Source organism: Atta colombica, unplaced genomic scaffold, assembly GCF_001594045.1.
Source record: "Atta colombica isolate Treedump-2 unplaced genomic scaffold, Acol1.0 scaffold51, whole genome shotgun sequence".
NCBI classification, from domain to species: Eukaryota; Metazoa; Arthropoda; class Insecta; order Hymenoptera; family Formicidae; genus Atta; species Atta colombica.
In genome coordinates, this window is record NW_017259541.1 from 1,780,302 (window position 1) to 1,801,293 (window position 20,992).

At 30.0% G+C, this 20,992-nt stretch overlaps 2 protein-coding genes across 2 annotated transcripts in view; both read right to left on the reverse strand.

The window, feature by feature from the left end:
- LOC108691722 (fatty acid synthase-like) overlaps positions 1–1,233 on the reverse strand; it is an 11,707-nt gene extending 10,474 nt beyond the window's left edge. The window contains exons 1-3 of the mRNA XM_018199587.1: positions 1,062–1,233; positions 622–875; positions 48–279 (exon numbers count right to left, since the gene is read on the reverse strand). Coding sequence (XP_018055076.1) covers positions 48–279; positions 622–875; positions 1,062–1,233 — 658 coding nt within the window. The remainder of the gene's footprint in view (positions 1–47; positions 280–621; positions 876–1,061) is intronic.
- Positions 1,234–6,205: 4,972 nt separating this feature from the next.
- LOC108691723 (fatty acid synthase-like) lies at positions 6,206–19,025 on the reverse strand. Its single transcript, XM_018199589.1, is given in 17 exon segments — positions 6,206–6,390; positions 6,393–6,611; positions 6,731–7,562; positions 7,701–8,394; positions 8,486–8,727; positions 8,895–9,910; positions 10,210–10,626; positions 10,695–10,996; positions 11,478–11,977; positions 12,102–12,419; positions 12,633–12,793; positions 13,159–13,363; positions 14,064–14,354; positions 14,637–15,055; positions 15,384–15,615; positions 18,400–18,650; positions 18,974–19,025. Coding segments are annotated over 17 exon segments (6,336 nt in total).
- Between the last annotated feature and the right edge of the window lie 1,967 nt (positions 19,026–20,992).

Here is a 20,992-nt window from a genome sequence, read left to right on the forward strand (position 1 = left end):
AAAAATATTAAAATTAATAAATTAAAATTAATAAATTATAAAAATACCAAGACGAGCGTATTGCAGACTAATAATCGGATGCAAACATAGATTTTCAGCTCCAATTATCGCATCTTCGCATTTTCCCGACATAATATAATGATAACCAAGGGCCATGGCATAAAGACTAGAACTACATGCTGAATCGACGGTATAAGATGGTCCTTTTAGATCCAAATAGTACGAAATCATATTTGCCATTGTAGATTTGCTACATCCAACGATTTGAAAATCGTCAAACTATTTACAAAACATTAGCGTTTACAATTTTCGCATATGAATTACAAATTTAGTAATTTCTACTATGCAGGATCATTAATAATATTAGAGATTGTTATTTTTAATATTAAACGGAAAAAATAAAATTTTCTATAATTCGTTTAGTATCGAAAATAACATTCTATGATAAAATTAGTTTTTTTTTTAAGTTAAGTAACTTCAAAGATGATCATTATCTTTGTTCTCCTCATTAGAATTGTATGACTTTTATGAGTTAAAAAAAAAAGAGTTTGTCAGTCAACTCTTCTCGCGTAATTACGCTTGTTATTCATCCTGTATACATGTATCAATAATTTTTTTTACCTGATTCTCATATAGAAATTTCTCTTGTCCTTCAATATAAGATGTACCTATGATCACAGCAGTATTTTTTCCTCGTAATTGCTTTGGATTAATTCCTGCATCGATAATTGCTTCATAAGAATGTTCTAGTAACATTCTCCCTTCGGGCACGAGTACGTTTGCTTGCTCAAAAGATAATCCAAAGAAATCCGCATCAAATTTTTCCATGTTGTTAATTATTCCCATACGCATTGGTAAGTCTGGATACTCTAATGAAAAATAAATGTTTTCACATCAAGATGTTATGTTATGTTCCTTCTTCATATCTTTTTAGGTAGAATTTTGGAGTACACTTCTTTAACAAATAATAGTATGTAATTACATTTGGTACAGAAGAAGCGGTATATTCTCAATCAATCATACATAAATGTAAAAGTATAACTATGAATTTGAATTTTTACCTTTTTCCCATCGGTCGTGATCTGTTTTAACGAGATCGATTTTTTTGAATAAGTTTTCTCGTAAATGATTCATGTTATCTGAATCAGGAAATCTGCCAGCAATACCAGATATAACGATCTCCTCGCCGAAATCAATATCATTCCACGATTTATATGCCTCTTTGTCATCCATGGTTTTTATTATTTTCTCTAGATAATCTAGAAAAATGTTATGTGTATCTTATGTGGTTACTTTTTTTTTTCATGCTATCAATCATACCTGATTCTGATATTTATAATATTGTTATAATACCGTTTGAGCTGCAGATGAGAAATAAACTTTTTAACGACAGGCACTTTTTATATAAACTCAAACTGTTGTAATATTAAAACGTTGACTATTAGTGTTGCAAACGTTTTTATACCGGGGAAACTTACACGTCATCTGACCTATACTGTGACCCAAGCAAGGTTCAGACACGAATTGTTTACATTTTAAGCGATTTAATTATTATTTTGAGTGATTTAATTAAATATTTTAATTATCTCAACATCATTTGTCGGTTAAAAACAATATATATATTTTTTTATAAAAGTAATTATCCTTATTTGGCCAATTCTTTTTACTATTTAATGTAAACAATTTAGCTACATGTATATTTATTTTTTCCGATGAGAGATTTTTATGATTGCATTCCACTTGACATTTGTAACGCTCTTGGAATCATTGCATTCTTGTTGTTGATCAAGTATTAAACAAGAATAAATGAGGCATTGCAAATGTTATAAGTGCCAAATGGAACGCACTCTATATATATTATCCTAGTAAGCAAGAAATATTTTGGAACATTTCAGTAACATTGTAGCAATGTTACAACAATATTGCTACAATGTTGTTAAAATTAAAAAATAGTTCATAGCTAAGTTATGAAAGAAACTCTTGATATGACCATCTATTTTCTTGGAATTATTTAATATTAAATAATATTCTATTATTATATTATATTAAATATGTCTATGAGATTATAATTATGCTAAATATAATTTCTATTTATTTTAAATTAAGAAAAAATATTGAGTAAGACGTAAATCGTATTTTTAAATAGTATTTACTAGAATATTTCTAAATTTTTTGGCTGATAGCGTGTGTCTTTTTAAGTTTTTCTTCTTCTATGTTGTAATTTAAAACATTTCTGTTTAAGAGAGAGAAAAAGGAAAAGAGAAGGAGAATATAAAGTAACCTCATCGGGATACATGTATGGAGAATTGAAGTTCCACAAATGAAAATTCATGAATTTCAATTCATATATGAATAATGTATAAAATAGCGATCAATACTTAAGTAGGACAATAGGTCAAAATGATTAAAAACAGTATATTAAAATGAATCATGCCTTTTAATATCAAACTGACTTTTAACAATCATTTCGTAACTATTTTTTTTAATGAACTTGTGATTCTGCCTGAATAATGTATTAATGTATTATTGAGGCAGAAGGTTATTTAGGTAAATTATAAATAGTAAATTATATTGTTTACAGAATGTAAAAAATTTCTTAATAAAGTCTTTTAATAAGGTAGTAAATATAGCTTTCTATACAACACGAATAACTGTTTTTCAACAAGTCAATTTTTTCTCAGTCGCTTACAGTCAAATATAAAAAGTTAGTTGTCAGTTGGCTGTTCTTAATTAGTGACTCATCATTAGTTAACTTTCAATAGCCGCCTTATAATCGACAGCAATTGATTATTTGCTGATTATTAGTGGACTTCTGAAAGTCGACTGAAAGTCAACTAGAGTTGACTGTTTTAGTCAACTACATTTTAGTCAATTATAAATCGGCGCGAATTCCGACCACCGCCGCGGCGCTAATTGAGCATTAGCCCATATTCAAGATTAGTCCAGCGCTACTATAAAGAAGTAGGGTTCCGTAGAACCAATATTTTCTCCCTCGAGTTAGAGCGAGCTCCAAAAAGAACTTCTTCTCAGGTATCAGATCACTCTATGTGTAATATTGAACCTTTAGTTTACGATCCATTTTTTTTTGTTAACTTATTGTGCATTGATGACCATAAAATATCTTAGTTTTTTTCGCAATGCCTAAATAAGTTAACAAAAAAGTGTGGAACATTAACCATTTAAAAATGGACTATTCGGTAACTTGTCAATCTTTATTAGCTCGATTCATAATAGTCGATTGTTTTTAGGACATTATAAAGAGTTTTTGCAATAACGTGAATCCGGATACGGCAAGTGCGATTTTATATTTAATGTCTTCACGGAAAAACATAATTTTGCTATATATATGTGAATGCAAAAGGCTTGCAAAATTTAATTGTCAAATTTGTTTGCTGTTCATAGCAAGTAAATGGGTCGTTTATGCCCAGCGCATCTTTTTTTTCTTTAAGATATCAAAAGTTTATAGTCAAATAAAGATTTAAGTTATTCCTTAAAAAAGTTGTTATTTCATTGCGTTCATGCATTGCAGAATAATTTGGTTATATCTTTTAATTAGAATCACTAAACCAGCACTGTATTTGGGTTATATTCAAAACATTTAAAATGAATGTCTGAAAAATTCTGTGTAGAATTTCTGTAAGTGAACCAATGTAATGAATTACGTCATGTCAACATGAATTATGTATTTTTTTAAAGAACAAAGTAATGCGTTTTTTTTTGTTCTAAACATGCTTTTTAAATATTGTTTAAAACATTAAAAACACATTTTAACAAAAAAAATGCAATGTTTTATTTCTTAAAAAGAAAAAAAAAAGATTTTTAATTCTGAATTTCAAATTCTGACTTCAAAACACTTGAATTGAAACTCTGAGTTGATTCGTGCACGATTCCGATTAAAAAATTAATCGTATGGATATAGAATGCCATCAATTAGAATGAAAACGCGATTAGTGGCAAGTGCAGAGTCCAGAGAATGATTGGAATTTATATTGGTAATCATAATCCACACAACGAATGACGACTTATAGTCGACCTTTTCTAATCGGCATATAATCGTCTACAAATTGACTAATTATTGGCTATTAGTCAATTATGTTTTAGTCAACTATAAATCGACTTAAAGATGACAAAAGTTTTATTCTTCACGCATGCATCACGCACACACACGCGCACACACACACACACACACACGCACGCACACACACACACACACGCACGCACACATACACACACGCACGCATACACACACACACACACGCACGCACACACACACACACACACACACGCACGCACGCATACACACACACACACACACGCACGCATACACACATACACACACGCACGCACATACACACACGCACGCACATACACACACGCACGCACGCACACACACGCACACACACGCACGCACACACACGCACGCACACACGCGCGCACACACACACACACACGCGCGCGTGCACGCACGCACGCACACACACACACACACTTCTAAACTGTATATACATTGCAATGGGCATCGAGAAAAATTCGTAGCCACAATTGATCAGTCGCCATTTTAATTGGAACGATATTTGAGTGAATCAGAAGCGTGCTGCGATCGACATATCAATCAATGTATTAGCGATGTATCTATCTGGAAATTTATTTGGACATGAATGACATGTAAACAAAAATAATGTCACTTCAATTTTATTAGTACATTTAATAAAATAACATTAATAACACTTTTCATATCCTACATCGTTAACATATGTGCAGGAATTAATTCATTTAATACAAAAATTCTTATCTATGAAATGAAATGCCCTTTTTATTTCTTTGCCCACACCCAAGCACACAGCACTTCATGTTGACTTTGACGATCGAAAATTAATTTGTGAAATTATCATTATTTTAAACGTTACGAGATAAAATATTATATGAAATATATAAAAGAGTAGAAATATATATTTATCTCAATATCTAACTTTGATCGCTTAAAGTTTCTTGTACTTAAATGAGAAAATATATGTATATATAGGAAAATATATATTTTCTATTGCATCATCGCATTATTCTGTCTATTTTATTTTATCTGCGTATAATAATTCTATTTTATTTACACGAATATTTTCAAAAACGTGCTAATTTATTATAGAATAATATTATTGCTAATTGTATTAAAATCTTTATTATATAAATTTCTTCAAAATATTCATTCCTGTATAACTGATTTGTTTTATGAGAATAAGAGTTTACATGAGTATATTGTGCTTCTCTGGAAAATAAAATTTATTATAATAAGACTTCCCAGCTAACCAAGATTAATAATAAGTTACTGAATAGTCAATTTTTGGATAGTTAATGTTTCCACTTCTGTGTTTTATTATTTGGCATTGATAATATAAGATGTTTTTTTGCCATGCCTCATAACTTAACAAAGAAGTAGAACGTTAACTACACAGAAATTGACTATTGGATAATTTGTCAATTTTAATTAACTGAATTAATAATAGTCGACTATTAATCGACTATTAGTTGACATTTGGGCTGATTTCGAGGTCGACTCTTGACTTCTCCAATTAACTTTTAGTCGACTTCATGTTGTTTAGGGAATTACGAAAAACAATTTATATAAACAATTTATATTTGAGAAAATTTATATATAATTTTTGAGAATTTGTAACGATGCTTTATTAAGTACTTATTGTTAAGACTGTAATGCAATCCTGCAATCTTGGATTAACTTCATTGTTGAAAAATTGGATACATGATAATCACTAAAACATTCTTCCAATTATACGATTAATAATAAAATTTTAATTTCAATTTAAATATTTGAACTTAAATAATAAATGTATATTTTTTTAAAGAAGAAAGATATTTTAAGCAAAATAAATTTTGACGAAAGAATTATATAAACTTTGTAGCGCACTATAATATTTGTTTACGCAGTGACATTTACGTTAATTTCTTATATACGATACTTAACGCTGCTTGCATAACTATGACTTAAAAAAGTTTTTCGAGTGATTTCGAGTGATAAAATAAAGCAGTAATTTTAGTATCTGCACTGAATAAAAAATGCATGTAAACATAATAAAAAATTCATTAAAATTTGTTCAATTTGCACAATTTTATTCTCATAATGATTTAAGTTTTATAAAACATTGTAACAATGAATATGTATTGATACAATTAAATATTACCTTAACGTTTCTCTTTAATAGACTTTATTAACTAATGAAACAATTGGTTAATATAATGATTTAAATACAGTTCCACATCCATCGATACCTGGTATAAGAAATACTTCATTAGTAGTATTCTGTTTTTAAGTAAAGAGATCGGAATAGATTTGAGGAATGAAATCTTCATTTTTTACAATACCAATTAGAGAGCTTAATCGTCTAGCTTTTCTATGTCGTATTTTTTTTCCTCGTGCACATTATCATTTGCATTGGACATTTTAGTAAGTTTCGCGAAAGTGAGATTTTGTATCTCCTGCATTGACAAGAAAATATCAAATTCTTGTTCCAGAGTTTGCTGGATTTTTACGGACATCATGGAATCCATTCCGAGATCGGTCAGAGATGAATTTTGATTTAAAACTTTCATGACACTTATGTCTGTAATATGAAATATACGATTATAATTATACTATAATGTATTATTCATAAATCAGTTAATTAAAAAGTATAATAAGTATAAATATATGTATAAGATAAGATTGTACAAAAGTCCCTACCTAAAATATTTGCGACAGTTTCCATCAAACTGTCACGTCCGGAAGATCCTACTTCCTTTCCAGCTATAACTATGCTACTCACAATCGGCCGACTTTGAAGTAAAAACTTATCAAGTTCGTCGAGACAGCAGGATATTTTCTGTTGTACAGTGCCGCAGATAATTAATTCTTTATTGTTATTCTGCATGTCTGCTGCGAAACCTACGTCACCTACAATTCCCCATTGAATCGCCAATCCAGGTAACTCTTCTCTCACCCTCTTTTCGCAAATTCTCTCCATGATGGAGTTGGCCATGCCATAATTAGTCTGTGCAGCGTTTCCTCTGCCACAGACAACGGAAGAAAATACTACAAAATGCCGCAACTTATAGCAGATTCTTCTAGAAAGTTTGTCCAATGTTTGAGTTGCTCGAGCCTTTGCTAAAAAGGGTTCTGCGAAAGTTTCAGCGGTTTGATTCTTCAAGAAGCCGTCTTTCAGTATCAAACCGAGATTGAATATTGCATCTACCGGTGCTTCTTTTTCTACACTTTGTAAGAGGCATTCGCAGTCTTTGGTGTCAGCAATGTCGATATTTTTGATGACTAGAACGTTTACACCATACGATTTCCATAATTGAACTTTCATGCGTTGATAACCGTTTTTTATTCCATTTCGCGAAACTAGAACAACGTTTCTGGCACCACGAAGTATAAGCCAGTCGGTTAACTCTAATCCAAATCCACCGAGCCCTCCTAGTATAATGTAACTTCTATCTCTGAGACAATAATAGCGACGGTGCGCGAGAATGTGCTTATCTAAACATTCATTCTTTTCATGGATATTTATAATTATCTATAAAAGATTTACGCACTAAGAATGCATATTATGCGTGAGATAATTATTATTTATAAACATTATTTATATAAACATTTGGATGAAATTGAATAAATTTGTTTGTTACTATTAAGTTACTATTCAGTACAGGCATACCTTTCCTATATGTTTTCCACTCGCCATATATCTAAAAGCCCCTTCAACATCTGTTTTTGGAAACATTTTTACTTGAATTGGTTTGATTGTTCCATTTTCAAGACCATCAGCTATCATTTTGCACAATAGCGACTTATACTTGCGATCATCAGTGAACATATTCTCCAATATAATTCCATGAAAACTGATACCTTTTTGGAACACAGACACGTCTAGTGGATTATTAGAAACAAAATCAAATTTGCCAATCTCTAAGAATCGACCGTTTTGAGCTAAACACCGAACGGAGGCGATTAATTTTTCTTCCGCCAACGAATTTAACACAATGTCGACTCCGCGACCTTTCGTCTGCTGCATTATCATTTGTTCAAAACTAGTGTCTCGAGAATTTCCGATATGTTTATCCAAAATAGCCGGAAACATTTTCCTAATAAAATCCCGTTTATCATTCGTGCCCACGGTAGTAAACACTTCACATCCCTTTTGGAGAGCGAGATGGATAGCTGCTTGTCCAACGCCTCCAGTACCAGAATGTATAAGTATTTTATCACTACTTTTTATTTTTCCATAAATATGTAGGGCTAAGTAAGCCGTGCTGTACACCACCGGGATTGTCGCTGCTTCTTCAAACGTCCATGAATTGGGTATTTTCCAACACAGATATTTATCTTTTACAATGATGTTTCCTATAGAACTAGAAAGAATATATTTTATTTACTACTGGCTTTGTTTGTGTAATATTACACAATAGATATTATATGATCGTTTCTTGTAGTGTTATTTACTTATCATTACAAATTCCCATTATATGTTGTCCATTACAATCCAATCCTACATATTCTATTCCAAGAGGAAACTGAAAGAAACGTCCTTGTGTAATCGCATCATGAGATATTAATTTACCAGTGGCGAGCAGTACGTCTTTGAAATTCAAGGATGAATAGACAACGTGTACCAAATCTTCTTGACGAAACTCAATTGATCGATTATTTTCTATCCAACAAAATGTACTTAAATCTCCACGAATCTATAAAAAAAAGAACAATTTTATATAATATTATAAAACATGTGAAACGAAATTTTAAATGGAAACGAAATTTTAAAAAATGGAAACATTATTCGAAAGCTGATATGCGTAACATTTATCATATATTAACATTTATTATATGTAATATGCTTTGAAAAAATTTAAACCGTTTGATGGACATGAGCGGTTGGTACAAGTTCCGCTCCTGGTCGTTGTAATTTTAAATATCTGTACGATCCCCAGGTTTTATTAGATCGTAATACATTAATGGTCATATCTTTTTCTAATTGTTGTGTGTAGAAAGGATCTTGAAGAGAGAATTTAGGTGCCCCCTCATCTTGAACGAGAACACCTCTAACATATTCTCCGCCTGGCTCTTTTCTTAGGCAATTTACAAAACCCAATAAACCGCATTCAAAATCTCCTTCTCCGACAATTATAATTCTACTATTTTTATCGAAGTTATTTTCACTCATAAGCAACTTTAGATTTTCCAACCAATTAAAGTTGTCATTGTTTATGTAGATGACAGTTCTTTTCCCTATCGAAACTTTTTTTTTCAGAAGCACAATCATTTCTTTATCAGTACACTTTTCGAGAATAACGTTTAAATCGTATTGTTGTAAATATTTTTTATAATCAATTATGCAACATTTCTCACGCGTTAACAGATAACCACTCTCTTTCAAAAAGGGCAACAATCGCTCTAGTGATGTTGGTTGTTTAGTCAAAAGATTGAAACCAGCAACTATTAAGGCTTTATCATTTTTCGATAGTTTTTCATATTCTCCAATTGAAATGTTTTGCGATAAGTCTGCTGAACTAAAACGATTCGGCGATGTTAATAGAATGATATTCGTTTGTATCATTGGAATGTCATCAAATGCCTCAAAGAGCAACGAAGATGAGAGATTTTTTAATTCAACATGATCAACATCTTCCACTAATTCGATGACTTTCACTTTGTTAATTTGATGATCTTCCAAAACGAGTTGGGCTGATATTCGAATCGTTTCGTTTAAAGAAATCTTGGCACAATCACAATAAGCTACAAATGTATATTTCTCGATAATTGCATCTTGAGTTAATTTCCTGCGAGAGATCTGCATAGTTTTAAGACCTTGGATTTCTATTCCTCCCGCTTTAATCGTGCTTATCTCTTTATATATTCGTGTCGGTAATTCTGTAATTAGATGAATTTTGTTATATATGGTTATTGAAGACTGACCAATTTCCCTCATCTCCCCACCTTCTCTTCTTTCCCCCCTCCACTCCAATAAATGTAATATAAAAGGAATGGCCCCGGAAGAACAGTTCAATATCAGGCTGCTCTTCGCCCTGACAAAGTGAATTATAAGATTCACGAAACATTGGCATTCCAAGGAATGGATTTGGACGAAGGAAACCCGCGAAACGCATAATCTTTACATGATATTTATATATTGAACAAATAACTCTTAATTAGTAATTGATAATAATTACGTTTATTCATTTCTATTGTATCTTCTACGCCATTTGTGTAGTCTTGTAGCTTTCGAGTGTGAAGCATGGGATTGATCACTAATTTTTGGACACTCGTAGGAACATACAAATCCCTAGTATCGCATCCAATAATTTGCATCTGTAACATAGTATCCATAAATGTTACCCAATTATTTCTCCAAATGATGTGTCCTTGATTTCCTGAAATAGAGGCACTCGTTATTCCACGAAACCAGCCGCTGTAATGATAACCGCGCAATTTGAACTCTTTGTAGATATCTCGTGCTGTCAAGTATTCTTCTTCATTATTTTGCGGTAATAGATCTATCGAAATCATTTCTTGTTCTGGATGCAATGTCTCGTACACTGTACCTGTCACAATAACACTATCTCCTTCGGTTATTTCAAACTTTCCATCTGTAATAATTTTATATATATATATATATGCAATCTTACGATTATGCTATTTTAAATTTAGTTAATACCTTTCTGTATCGCAATTTTCAACTTTACAACATTTTTTGATAAATGAGTAGCACGAATGAAATTTACATCTCGGAAAGTTATTGGTATTGTTGTATGCGTTTGTCCTTTTATCATGCCAATAGTTTGCCAAACAAGTACAAAGTATCCCGTCGCAGGTAGCAAGTTTCTTCCGTCGATTACATGACCGCTCATATAATCATAGTCTTGATCGTTAAGAGAAATGTCGACATATCTTTCTCTGGATTTTATCGATTTTTGTGTTGTATGGCATGGAACAAACCAATCCTCGGAATGATCCCATCTAATGAGGACATTAAAGTGAGATGGATTGTTATACAAGTACATATTTATTATATAACTACGTGTATATACACACACGCCCGTACGCACGCACGCACGCACGCACGCATATATATATTACACAAAATAAATATAGACTAGTATTTCCGTGTCAATTTAACTATTTCCCTTTATCTAAAATTATATTTAAATAAGTGTAACTGATTTTAAATTTAAATTAAAATTTCTTAATTTCGATGTCATTTGGAGATTTTGAAAAATATTATTATTCTATTATCTAAACTATTAATCTGAAAAGTTGATACGTCAATCTTTAAAATTTCGGATTATACTGTCATCATTTTTTAGTGTTATTTTTTCGTGATGATTATTTATTTTTGGAGAGCAGAATTGGCAATACTTCAACTTTTTAGTGTATATGTATATCTATTTGTTTATATAAATAACGATTAGAGATTAATAGTTACGGTAATTTGTTGTACCTGATCGATGGAGAAATCATGGGGGTTCCTCTGCTGACTGGGTATTCCACCGGTGGATATAAATTCGCAACTTGCGGCTGTAAGCCACAGTTGTAGAGTCTTCCAATTGCTTGAAAAATCACGTCTTTATTTTGTTCAGTGCATTGAGTCAATACAATATTTGTCACTTCTGGATGCAAAGATTTTTTCAATACGTTCTGCAGAACACCGCATGGTACGAGTTCGATAGTAACAGCGTTATTTGGAATTAGAGGCAATGTTTGTTCAAAGAGAACGGTGTTTAATATACTACGTGTATGATAGTTTGCCGATGATAATTGTGATGCTGAATTAACCCATTCAGTATGAGGTATGGAAGTGCTGATCCACTTTTGGCTTCGTTTCTTCGGCCGAGGTATTATTTTGTTCAAATTAAACAAAAGCTGAGTTTCCGCTGATGCGAGATAAGAACTGTGATACGGTACGTTGCAGTGGATCTCCTTCGCGTAAATTTCATTAGCCTAAAACAAATTTATCATATGCAACGCGCAAATTTGATGGTTTGATTTAAAAGATTTGATATTTTGAATATCATTAAATAAGGTTTTTATTCATTTATGAAATTCGAGAATCATCCAATTCTACCTGTAATTTTTTAATAAATTCTTGTATGCATTCTGTGGGTCCACTCACGACGCTACTGTTCTTGCTATTGCGGCATACTATTTGAATGTCCGTTGGACATATATTTTTAAGATAGTTGTAATCGATACTGACAACTGCCATTGAGCTAGAAATTTCTTTTTCTTTGGCACATACCAAACCGATGAAGTATGCTGATAAAATAGTTTGTTCAATTGTGAGACATCCATCTGCGTATGCACAACCGAGTTCACTGCCCGAATGACTAATCATGTAATCCGGATTAATTCCTAAGGAAGCTAAGAGATCTACTAAGCCGACCTACAAATATATGACGTTTACAGCTGGGCATTATATACATACATTGAAAATGTGTTACGGATGAAATGATATGATATAATAAGATAAATTTCGTAATATGTTAGATTTAATGGATTGGAATAACGAAATTTATTTAAATATTTATATACATTTTTCATATTCTAATAATGTATTATTAATACTGATGCATATGTTTGAAATATAATATTCTACCTGAATGGCGATGATTCCAAGAAGCGCGTTTAATGCATTTTCGCACACTTTTTCTTTTGTATTTGTCAAAATATTCTTGACGCTTATACAATACGGTTTTAAAATATCATCACATTTTTTTATCGTTTTTGCAAAAACATGAAATTTTAATAATTTTCGACCTGATAAAATTTTAATTAAAAAAATTACGTTATTCTCTAAATCCCGTGAAGTGAAATCTCACTCGAAGAGATTGAAAATTGAGCCAGTCTTGAAAAAAGAGTGAAGTTCCATCTATCCTGGTATTTCACTTCAAAAAAAGGATTGAGATTTTATTTCTTTGGAGTGAATCCCATTTCAAAAGAGTGTATCTAATCCTAAAAAGAGAGAAAATCTTGAACAAGAGTGGTATTTTCACATTTTTATTCAAGATTGACTCAATTTTCGATCTCTTCGAGTGAGATTTTAGAATATTTCCACAAGATTTAGAGAGTATTTTATCATTTAAATCCTTTTATAAATAAATTATAGAATATTAAATATATACCCATTCCTGGCCATTGTGAACCTAAAATTGAAAATACAAAGCAGAGGGGTCTTTTCATGCTGTTACACTTTTGAATTTCCTTTACTAAAATTTGTTGCGAAGTATTCAATATAGTGTATCCCCTCCATGGGTGACCATCTATATCGTCTGCATAAACGTCATGTAATAAACGGATATACTCTACATCTATCGGACGATTAGCAATCTATAACGATATATTTCTTGAATAAGAATTACGATATAATACCTATAATTGTTTAAAATCGAAATAGCAAATATCTATTAATATCAATGAAGAAATTATAAGAATCAATGGTTCACGATTGAAATTAGAGTAAATAAATATAAATATATTATAATGTAAAATATAAAAATTAGATATAAATTATACAAATTATTATATGTTTCGTCATCTTTATCGTGCCCTTTTCAAATAAATAGCAATTCGTAAATTTGAGACCAAGTGACTACTTCTATAAGACATCGTGAAATCATTGCCAATCTGTTAAAAGATCGAGTATTGAAATTTATTTCTATGTTCTAGAAGAAGGAGATTAAGAAAATTTTAATATTGTCAAATGAAACATGCAACAATTTCGTCTCAATAAAATCATTCACCTGTGATCATGGATATCTTTTCGTAAAGAAATCGTCCATTATTCAACATTATAATAAATAAATGTATAGTACCAGTCAGATAATTAAATTATTGATGGAACGAAATAATGAAATATTTAACTATGTATGCGCGCATTATGACAGTCAAATGTGTCTTACATTATAATATAATTATATTTATTTACTCCCATTTTAATCGTGAACCATTGACTTTTCTACGTCCCTTAATTTTTTCATTGTTTTAAACCTCAAGAGTCTTTTATTATTTATTTTCTAAGTCTACTTACATCATTTATAAACAATTTTACTGATTCTTCAGTGCGTCCAGATAATGTTACAAGTTTGGGCAAATTAGCATTCGATTTTCCATTAACTTTTTGTTTAAGATTCCACTTTAGTAACATATGAGCGTTGGCTCCTCCAAAACCGAAAGAATTTATTCCTATATAACCATTTGTAATTGGCATTGATTCTTGGATGACATGAATGCTTCCATTTAATAAGGCATCTATATCTTTCCTTGGAGATGTGTAATGGATATTTGGTGGAACAAAGCCGGTTTCGAATGCTATTATTACCTATAATAATTAATAACAGTTTTGATGTAATTTGAATTAATTTGTTAAATATTGACTAGCCATACATTAAAGGTGTTATTATGTTAGTTTTAGCCAATCGAATTTAATGAAAGCATAAACCTTTGTATTCAAGTATCTGAATTTGAATAATTTATAAGAATAATATTTTTTCTGTTTACGTGCATATATATATATGTATATGCGTGTAACTACAAATGCGTGTACAAAAAATAAAAGCAAATTTTGTAATAATGAGTTAAAACCGGAAACTGCATATTTTACCTTAGCGATCTGAGTTAAACCACTCGCAGCTTCAGCATGACCGATGTTGGATTTTACTGAGCCGATCATTAATGGAGTTTTTCTATTTTTACATAAACTGTTATAGATAGCAGTGAGTTCCTGAGGATCGCCAATTTTGGTAGCGGTACCGTGTGTTTCAACGTAATCCAAGCAAGACATCGGTGTTCCGCACTCCTTGTAAAATTCCGTTAGTAAAGTACTTTGCATAAGAATTGATGGGTATGTTATTCCTTCTTTTTTATAACCATCGCTATTTAATTTAATATATGGACATGTAGCATAAATCCTTTTCGCATTTTTTGCCTTTTGAAGATATACCATTGCCACCGTTTCGCTACGCGTATAACCGTCTGCGGCAATATCAAACGGACTGCAGTAACCAGTGGGGGACAAAGTTCCTAAAAGATACAAAATATAGTATGCATTTAGTGTATTAACTTACATAATGTGTTTAATGTAAAATGGATTTTAGGAAATTATTTTAATATATAATCGAATAACTAAAAAAATTAAATATTTATCAATTTTAATATGATAAAGTAATATTCAATTTGACAAATTGGCAAATATTTTATTTCAATGCTTCTGTCGATGTTACACAATCGATTGACGTTTACTTATACTTTTTATAAATGAAAGAAAAACGGTACTTCAAATTTCACATTATATATTATTAGACTAGTTTTTTATTAAAAAAAACCAAGTAATAATTTATAATAAAAATACCCATTCGAGCGAATTGCATGTTTACAACGGGATGAATACATAAATGTGCCGTTCCAATTATTGCGTCTTCGCATTTGCCCGACATAATACATTCGTAACCAATAGCCATGGCGGAAAGACTAGAACTGCATGCAGAATCGACGGTATAAGATGGTCCTTTTAGATCCAAGTAATAGGAAATTACATTTGCTGTTGTAGATTTACTACATCCAATGAGATTCGCACCACTTAACTAATTGCAGAACATTACCGATTACAATTTTTGCATAAATAATAAATTCAGTAATCAATATTATTATATTTATGTGAGTATATACACACACATGTGTGTGTGTGTGTGTATGTGTGTGTGTGTGTGTGTGTGTGTATGTAATTAGAATAGAATTGTTCGTATATTTTCTTAAAAATTTTTTTAAAAATTGTCATGGCTTATTTCGAGTCATAATTAAATTAACTTTAAATTAATATAATTAACAAAAATTTCGGCTGATAAAGTCTTCTTCAGTTAAAACGCAAAAATACAATCTTAAATCAAGAAATTGTTAATAGATAACGAGTACAATGAAAATTTAAAAAATGAATTAATTTTTAAACGAGTAACAGTCAATATCTAATTTTACTGCACTTAACCGGATCTCTGAGTGAAAGTATTGATTACAGTATTTTATATAAATTCACAATGTCTAAAATACTCGTAACTAATTGCCATGTCGTTGATATAAATCTTTGACAATCTGATTCTCCATTTCAACCGAGGAATTGCAAAACTATCGAGGAACATAATTAATCTGTTGACAGAAGTATTCAAATATTCCTATCTTATTGTAATCTATCATAATACTTTTGACGTTTTTTATACATTGATCACCAATGATGGTTTTTTAAATTCTCATAGTATTCGTTATTTATTCAATTTGTTAATTTGATTGACGCTAACTTGACAGACATTTCGATTTCTGCTTGAAATCTTTTTTAATGTGAAATTAAATAATCCAATAATTTAAGACAAATGTTTCACTTTGTATGTAAACGCAAAGACAATATGTTTATGTGCAGAATCATAGCCGAGTGCTTCACGTTTCAACGTCACATCATAATTTATAGTTTTTGATAGTATTAGACATGGACTCTTTCTTTTGATAAATTGGCAGTTGTACCGTCATTTTATATACGTTCTGTAGACGATATTGCATTTGCATTGAATAAAAAATACATTGGTGAACTTTGTGATCAATGGACTTTGTCTTCAGTTTACATACCATCCATGAATGCCATCCACGATTACAGTTTACGATTGAAGAAGGTGGCGACAGTCTAAACTTTTTAGATACAATGTTGATTAAGGAGAGGAACTTTCTCACATATGATTGGTTTCACAAGCCTTTTTCTGGTTTATCTTAATTACTTTTCACGACATCTTTTGAAGTCAGAAAGTAGAAGTTATTGTGTTTAGTTGATAGGGCTCTTTTTTTGTCGCATCTTATATTTCAAACTAAGAATATTGACATGATTGTCAGAATACTTTTAAAAAATAGTTATCCATTCAAATTAATTTTTTTCATCATCAAGAATAGACTATACAAGAAATTCGATTTACTAAATAAACAGACTAGCAATAATGACAATAAAGAAAATACAAATAAATAAATACAAATAAAAAGAACAAAAAAAGAATTTTTTTCAGAGTTCCGTTCTAACATTTCAGATAAAATCAAGAATTTTTTTTAAGAATTGCAAGCATGGCATATAGGGAGATAAATGAATCAAGTAATTTCATCAAAATCCTCATAGACAAGACCTCATAGACATTACCATTAACGTCTCACACGAACGTGATTCATAAAATACAATGTGGTGATTGTGACGCGTCATTATGAGGGTATAACCCTAAAAGCGAGAATTAGCGAACATAAAAACTATATTAATTGGAATACAATTCAAAGTTTAATAATCACGGAGCCTGGAATGTTCTCATGAATTCTATTGAGAATATAAAAATCTTACACGAAGAAAAAATTTTAAACAAACGACTATCTCGGAAATAATTTTTATACGCAAACAAACAAATAGCTTGAATTTATAAACGGACATAGAATTTTTAGAACTCGGTTTATTCCGATATGCTTAACAAAAATTAATATTTTCCTCTCTTCAATATTTTCTTTTCATGCCTTTGCAGTATGTTTTCGTAACAGACATTGTCAAATGACTTGTAATACGCAAATACGAATAACATTATGTAAGTTGTAATCTTTATCTTTTATTCCTTTCTTGTAACATAAAATTTATTTATTTAATCAATCTGGAAGCTTGATGATGTGACATTGAATAGTGCACTCTTACACAACTTGCTCTTCATGTTTTTCTAGAGATTAGAAAAGACGAAGATAAGTGAAACATTTAGTCTTAAATTATTGGATTATTTAATTTCATATTGAAAAGGATCTCAAGCAGAGATCGAAACATTTGTTAAATTAACTTAGATAGCATTGATTAATTGAATAAAGTAATTTTATACACATCAACATTTTGTGTTTTGACTCTTAAGGCATCTTTATGTAATTGATTTATTTCACTACTCTGGTAAAAACTTTTCTTAGATTTTTTTCATATAATTTTTCAGAATTTCTATATAATTTAATAACTTTCTCACATTTTTTTATATGAACTGGAACATTTTTTAGAAAATCTACATCTTTTTTCAGAATTTTTCATATATGTTAATTATAAAATATCATAAGATTTTAAAAATTTTTTGTAAATATAATTTCTGACGATATGTTATAAAATCTAAAAAAGTTTAAAATATTTTTATATATATGGGATGAGAAATTTCAAAATATTTCAGAATTCACTTGTATAAAAAATTCTGAAAGAAAATTTAGCTTTCAAAATATTTCTGAGTATTTCTGAAAAATGTTCCAATTCGTATAAAAATTATGAGAAAAATTGTCACCAGGTATAGAACCTCAAATTCTTATTAATTTGCTATGTATATAGTAATAATCTTTTTTACCTGAAAATCTTGGTATAAAAATTTTTCTTGTGCTTCGATATAAGATATCGCTATAATAACAGCAGTATTTTTTCCTCGTAATTGCTTTGGATTTATCCCTGCATCGATAATTGCTTCATAAGAATGCTCCAATAACATTCTCGCTTCACATGTGAGTATGTGTGCATGCTCGTAAGATAATCCAAAAAAATCCGCATCAAATTTTTCCATGTTGTTAATTATTCCAATACGTTTTGGTAATTCCGGATTGTCTAATAAAACATATATTTATACAAAGATATATTTATACAAATATATGTTTTGTTTATTTTTTTATCATTTTAATTTTGAAGTACATTATTTTTGATTAAAATTTTTTAGATTGTCAAATAAATTCCCGCTTATCGATTATATTAAATAAAATCATGCTTCAGATTTGATTTTTACACATAAATTTATTTAAAAACAATTATTCCTGAAAATAAAGACATATTTAATTTTTTGTTAGCAGCCTGCTGTAGGATTTGATCTGATTTCTGAGACATAAATTCTTAGAAGTATACTCAGATAGCAAAATTTCTGCCAGATCTTCTACCAGAGGTACTACTGTCAGCAGGTTTGAGCAAAAAATGATGGCAGTCTGCCATCAATTGCGTTAGACTTGTTTTTTGTTATCATCGCCTGTCAATATAATTTGAAGGCAAATTGTTGTTAGAAATTGAGCAACTCCTGTCGACATTATGTGATGCTTATAGATTCTGTTACGTTTTTTTCTATCAACAGTATTATGTACATCTAATTTTGTTGTTATTTTGTTAACATAAAGTGTAGCAGATATTTAAAAAAAATTTGCTTTCTACAGATTTGACTATCTGGGTAGCTTCGTCAACTTGTTCGACTTGTTTTTCGAATCATCACTCTAAATAAATATTTCATTAAGCAAAATCGATTAGGATCGTAATCAAATGACGCAAAATCAATATTAAATACTGGGTACGAGTTCAATTTGATGTCGTTTAAAGTTTAGAACAATAGATTGATTATAATGATGTTTACTTGAAATATTTATTATCGTTTCTGAATCAATGTATATGTAAAAAGAATAATTCAAAACATTTTGACGATTTACATATTAAATATGTAATTACATGTTGACATGCAAAAGGAGTGGCATATTCTGTGTACCAGTGTTAAGAATTAAATAACGAGTTATAATAATATCTTTTCGGTAATATAATATCTTTATCGGTATAAAGTAAATGTCCCAATGTCTAACCGAATGCGTCTAAGCGTAGGTTGTCATAAATAATACAATTTATAATATTAGAAAAGTTTTTGATGTATATTTGAATACATTTGTATTTAATATAAATATTCGTTTGAAAACTCAAGACACAAGGAAAAACAAGGAAAAATTATTTGAATCCATTTATAACAATTGTTAATTAAAATATTTAAAAATAATAGAATGCGTCAATGTACCAGTAGCCGGTTGGACGCTGAGATGTAATTGTCCTAGTGTCCGACTATAATTAGAAAATTAGTATGCTGACGGGAAATATTAATATAAATAGATGTTTAATGAACAACTAATTCAAAAAAACAACTAATTCAAATTGATCTTTAAAGTAAAAAGCATTTGAGACTAATATTAATTAAAATAAAGTGTTGTGTAAATGTCTGGACATAAATATCTGTCCAGCCACGGGGACCGGACAGTACCTATACCCGGACAGTTATACAATACTTTATTTAAATTAATATTATGTTTAATTTACGTTTTTTAAAACGTAATTATTGTTATTTAACATATTGTAATTTAACTAATTTAACTAATCTTTAAATGCAATTGAATTGTAATACAGTAATGAAAAAAAGCATTTGAAATTAATAATAATAAATTTTGTGTAAATGTCCGGACACAGGTACGTGTCTGTTCACTGGAACATTTATTTATTATATTTACCTTAATTACTTTTTCTTTCAGTAACACTGTACATTTCCTTATTTGTAACGTCAATGGTAATACAAATACATTTTTGAGATGGTGACGAATATAATTTTTTATTTTTATCGTTTTATCATATAGATACATGACATGTGTGTATAAAAAGTGCGTAAGTTTTTTTTGCTAAAAACTATTTGAGTAAAAAAATTATTGAAAATCAATTTTCGTTAATTTTTAGCATTTAATATCTTGTTAATTATTATGAAAATTGCAAAGAAGTATTTAGTAGAGGACTTTTCTTCTCAGTTTAGTTCATTCTATCCATGTGCGAAAGATTTATCGTTACTTTTAAAATAATTAGTATACTTATATATATTAGGTGTAGTAAAAAGAAATCCACTATTTTTGCATGAAATTGAATGGAAAAATAATGGATTTCTTTTTACTACACCTAATATATATACATAAAATTATTTTTTGAAACATTGATTGTTTTAGCCACAAACTGCAACTTTGTATTTATGTGTTACAGATGAATATAGTCAAACACAGTCAACAACTTCATTGTTGCACAATTATCAGTAAGTAAAAAGAATACTTTTATTTTAAGTTAAGATAATGACTCTGTGAAAAAGTAATAGGGTAGACCAGAATCGGATTACTTTA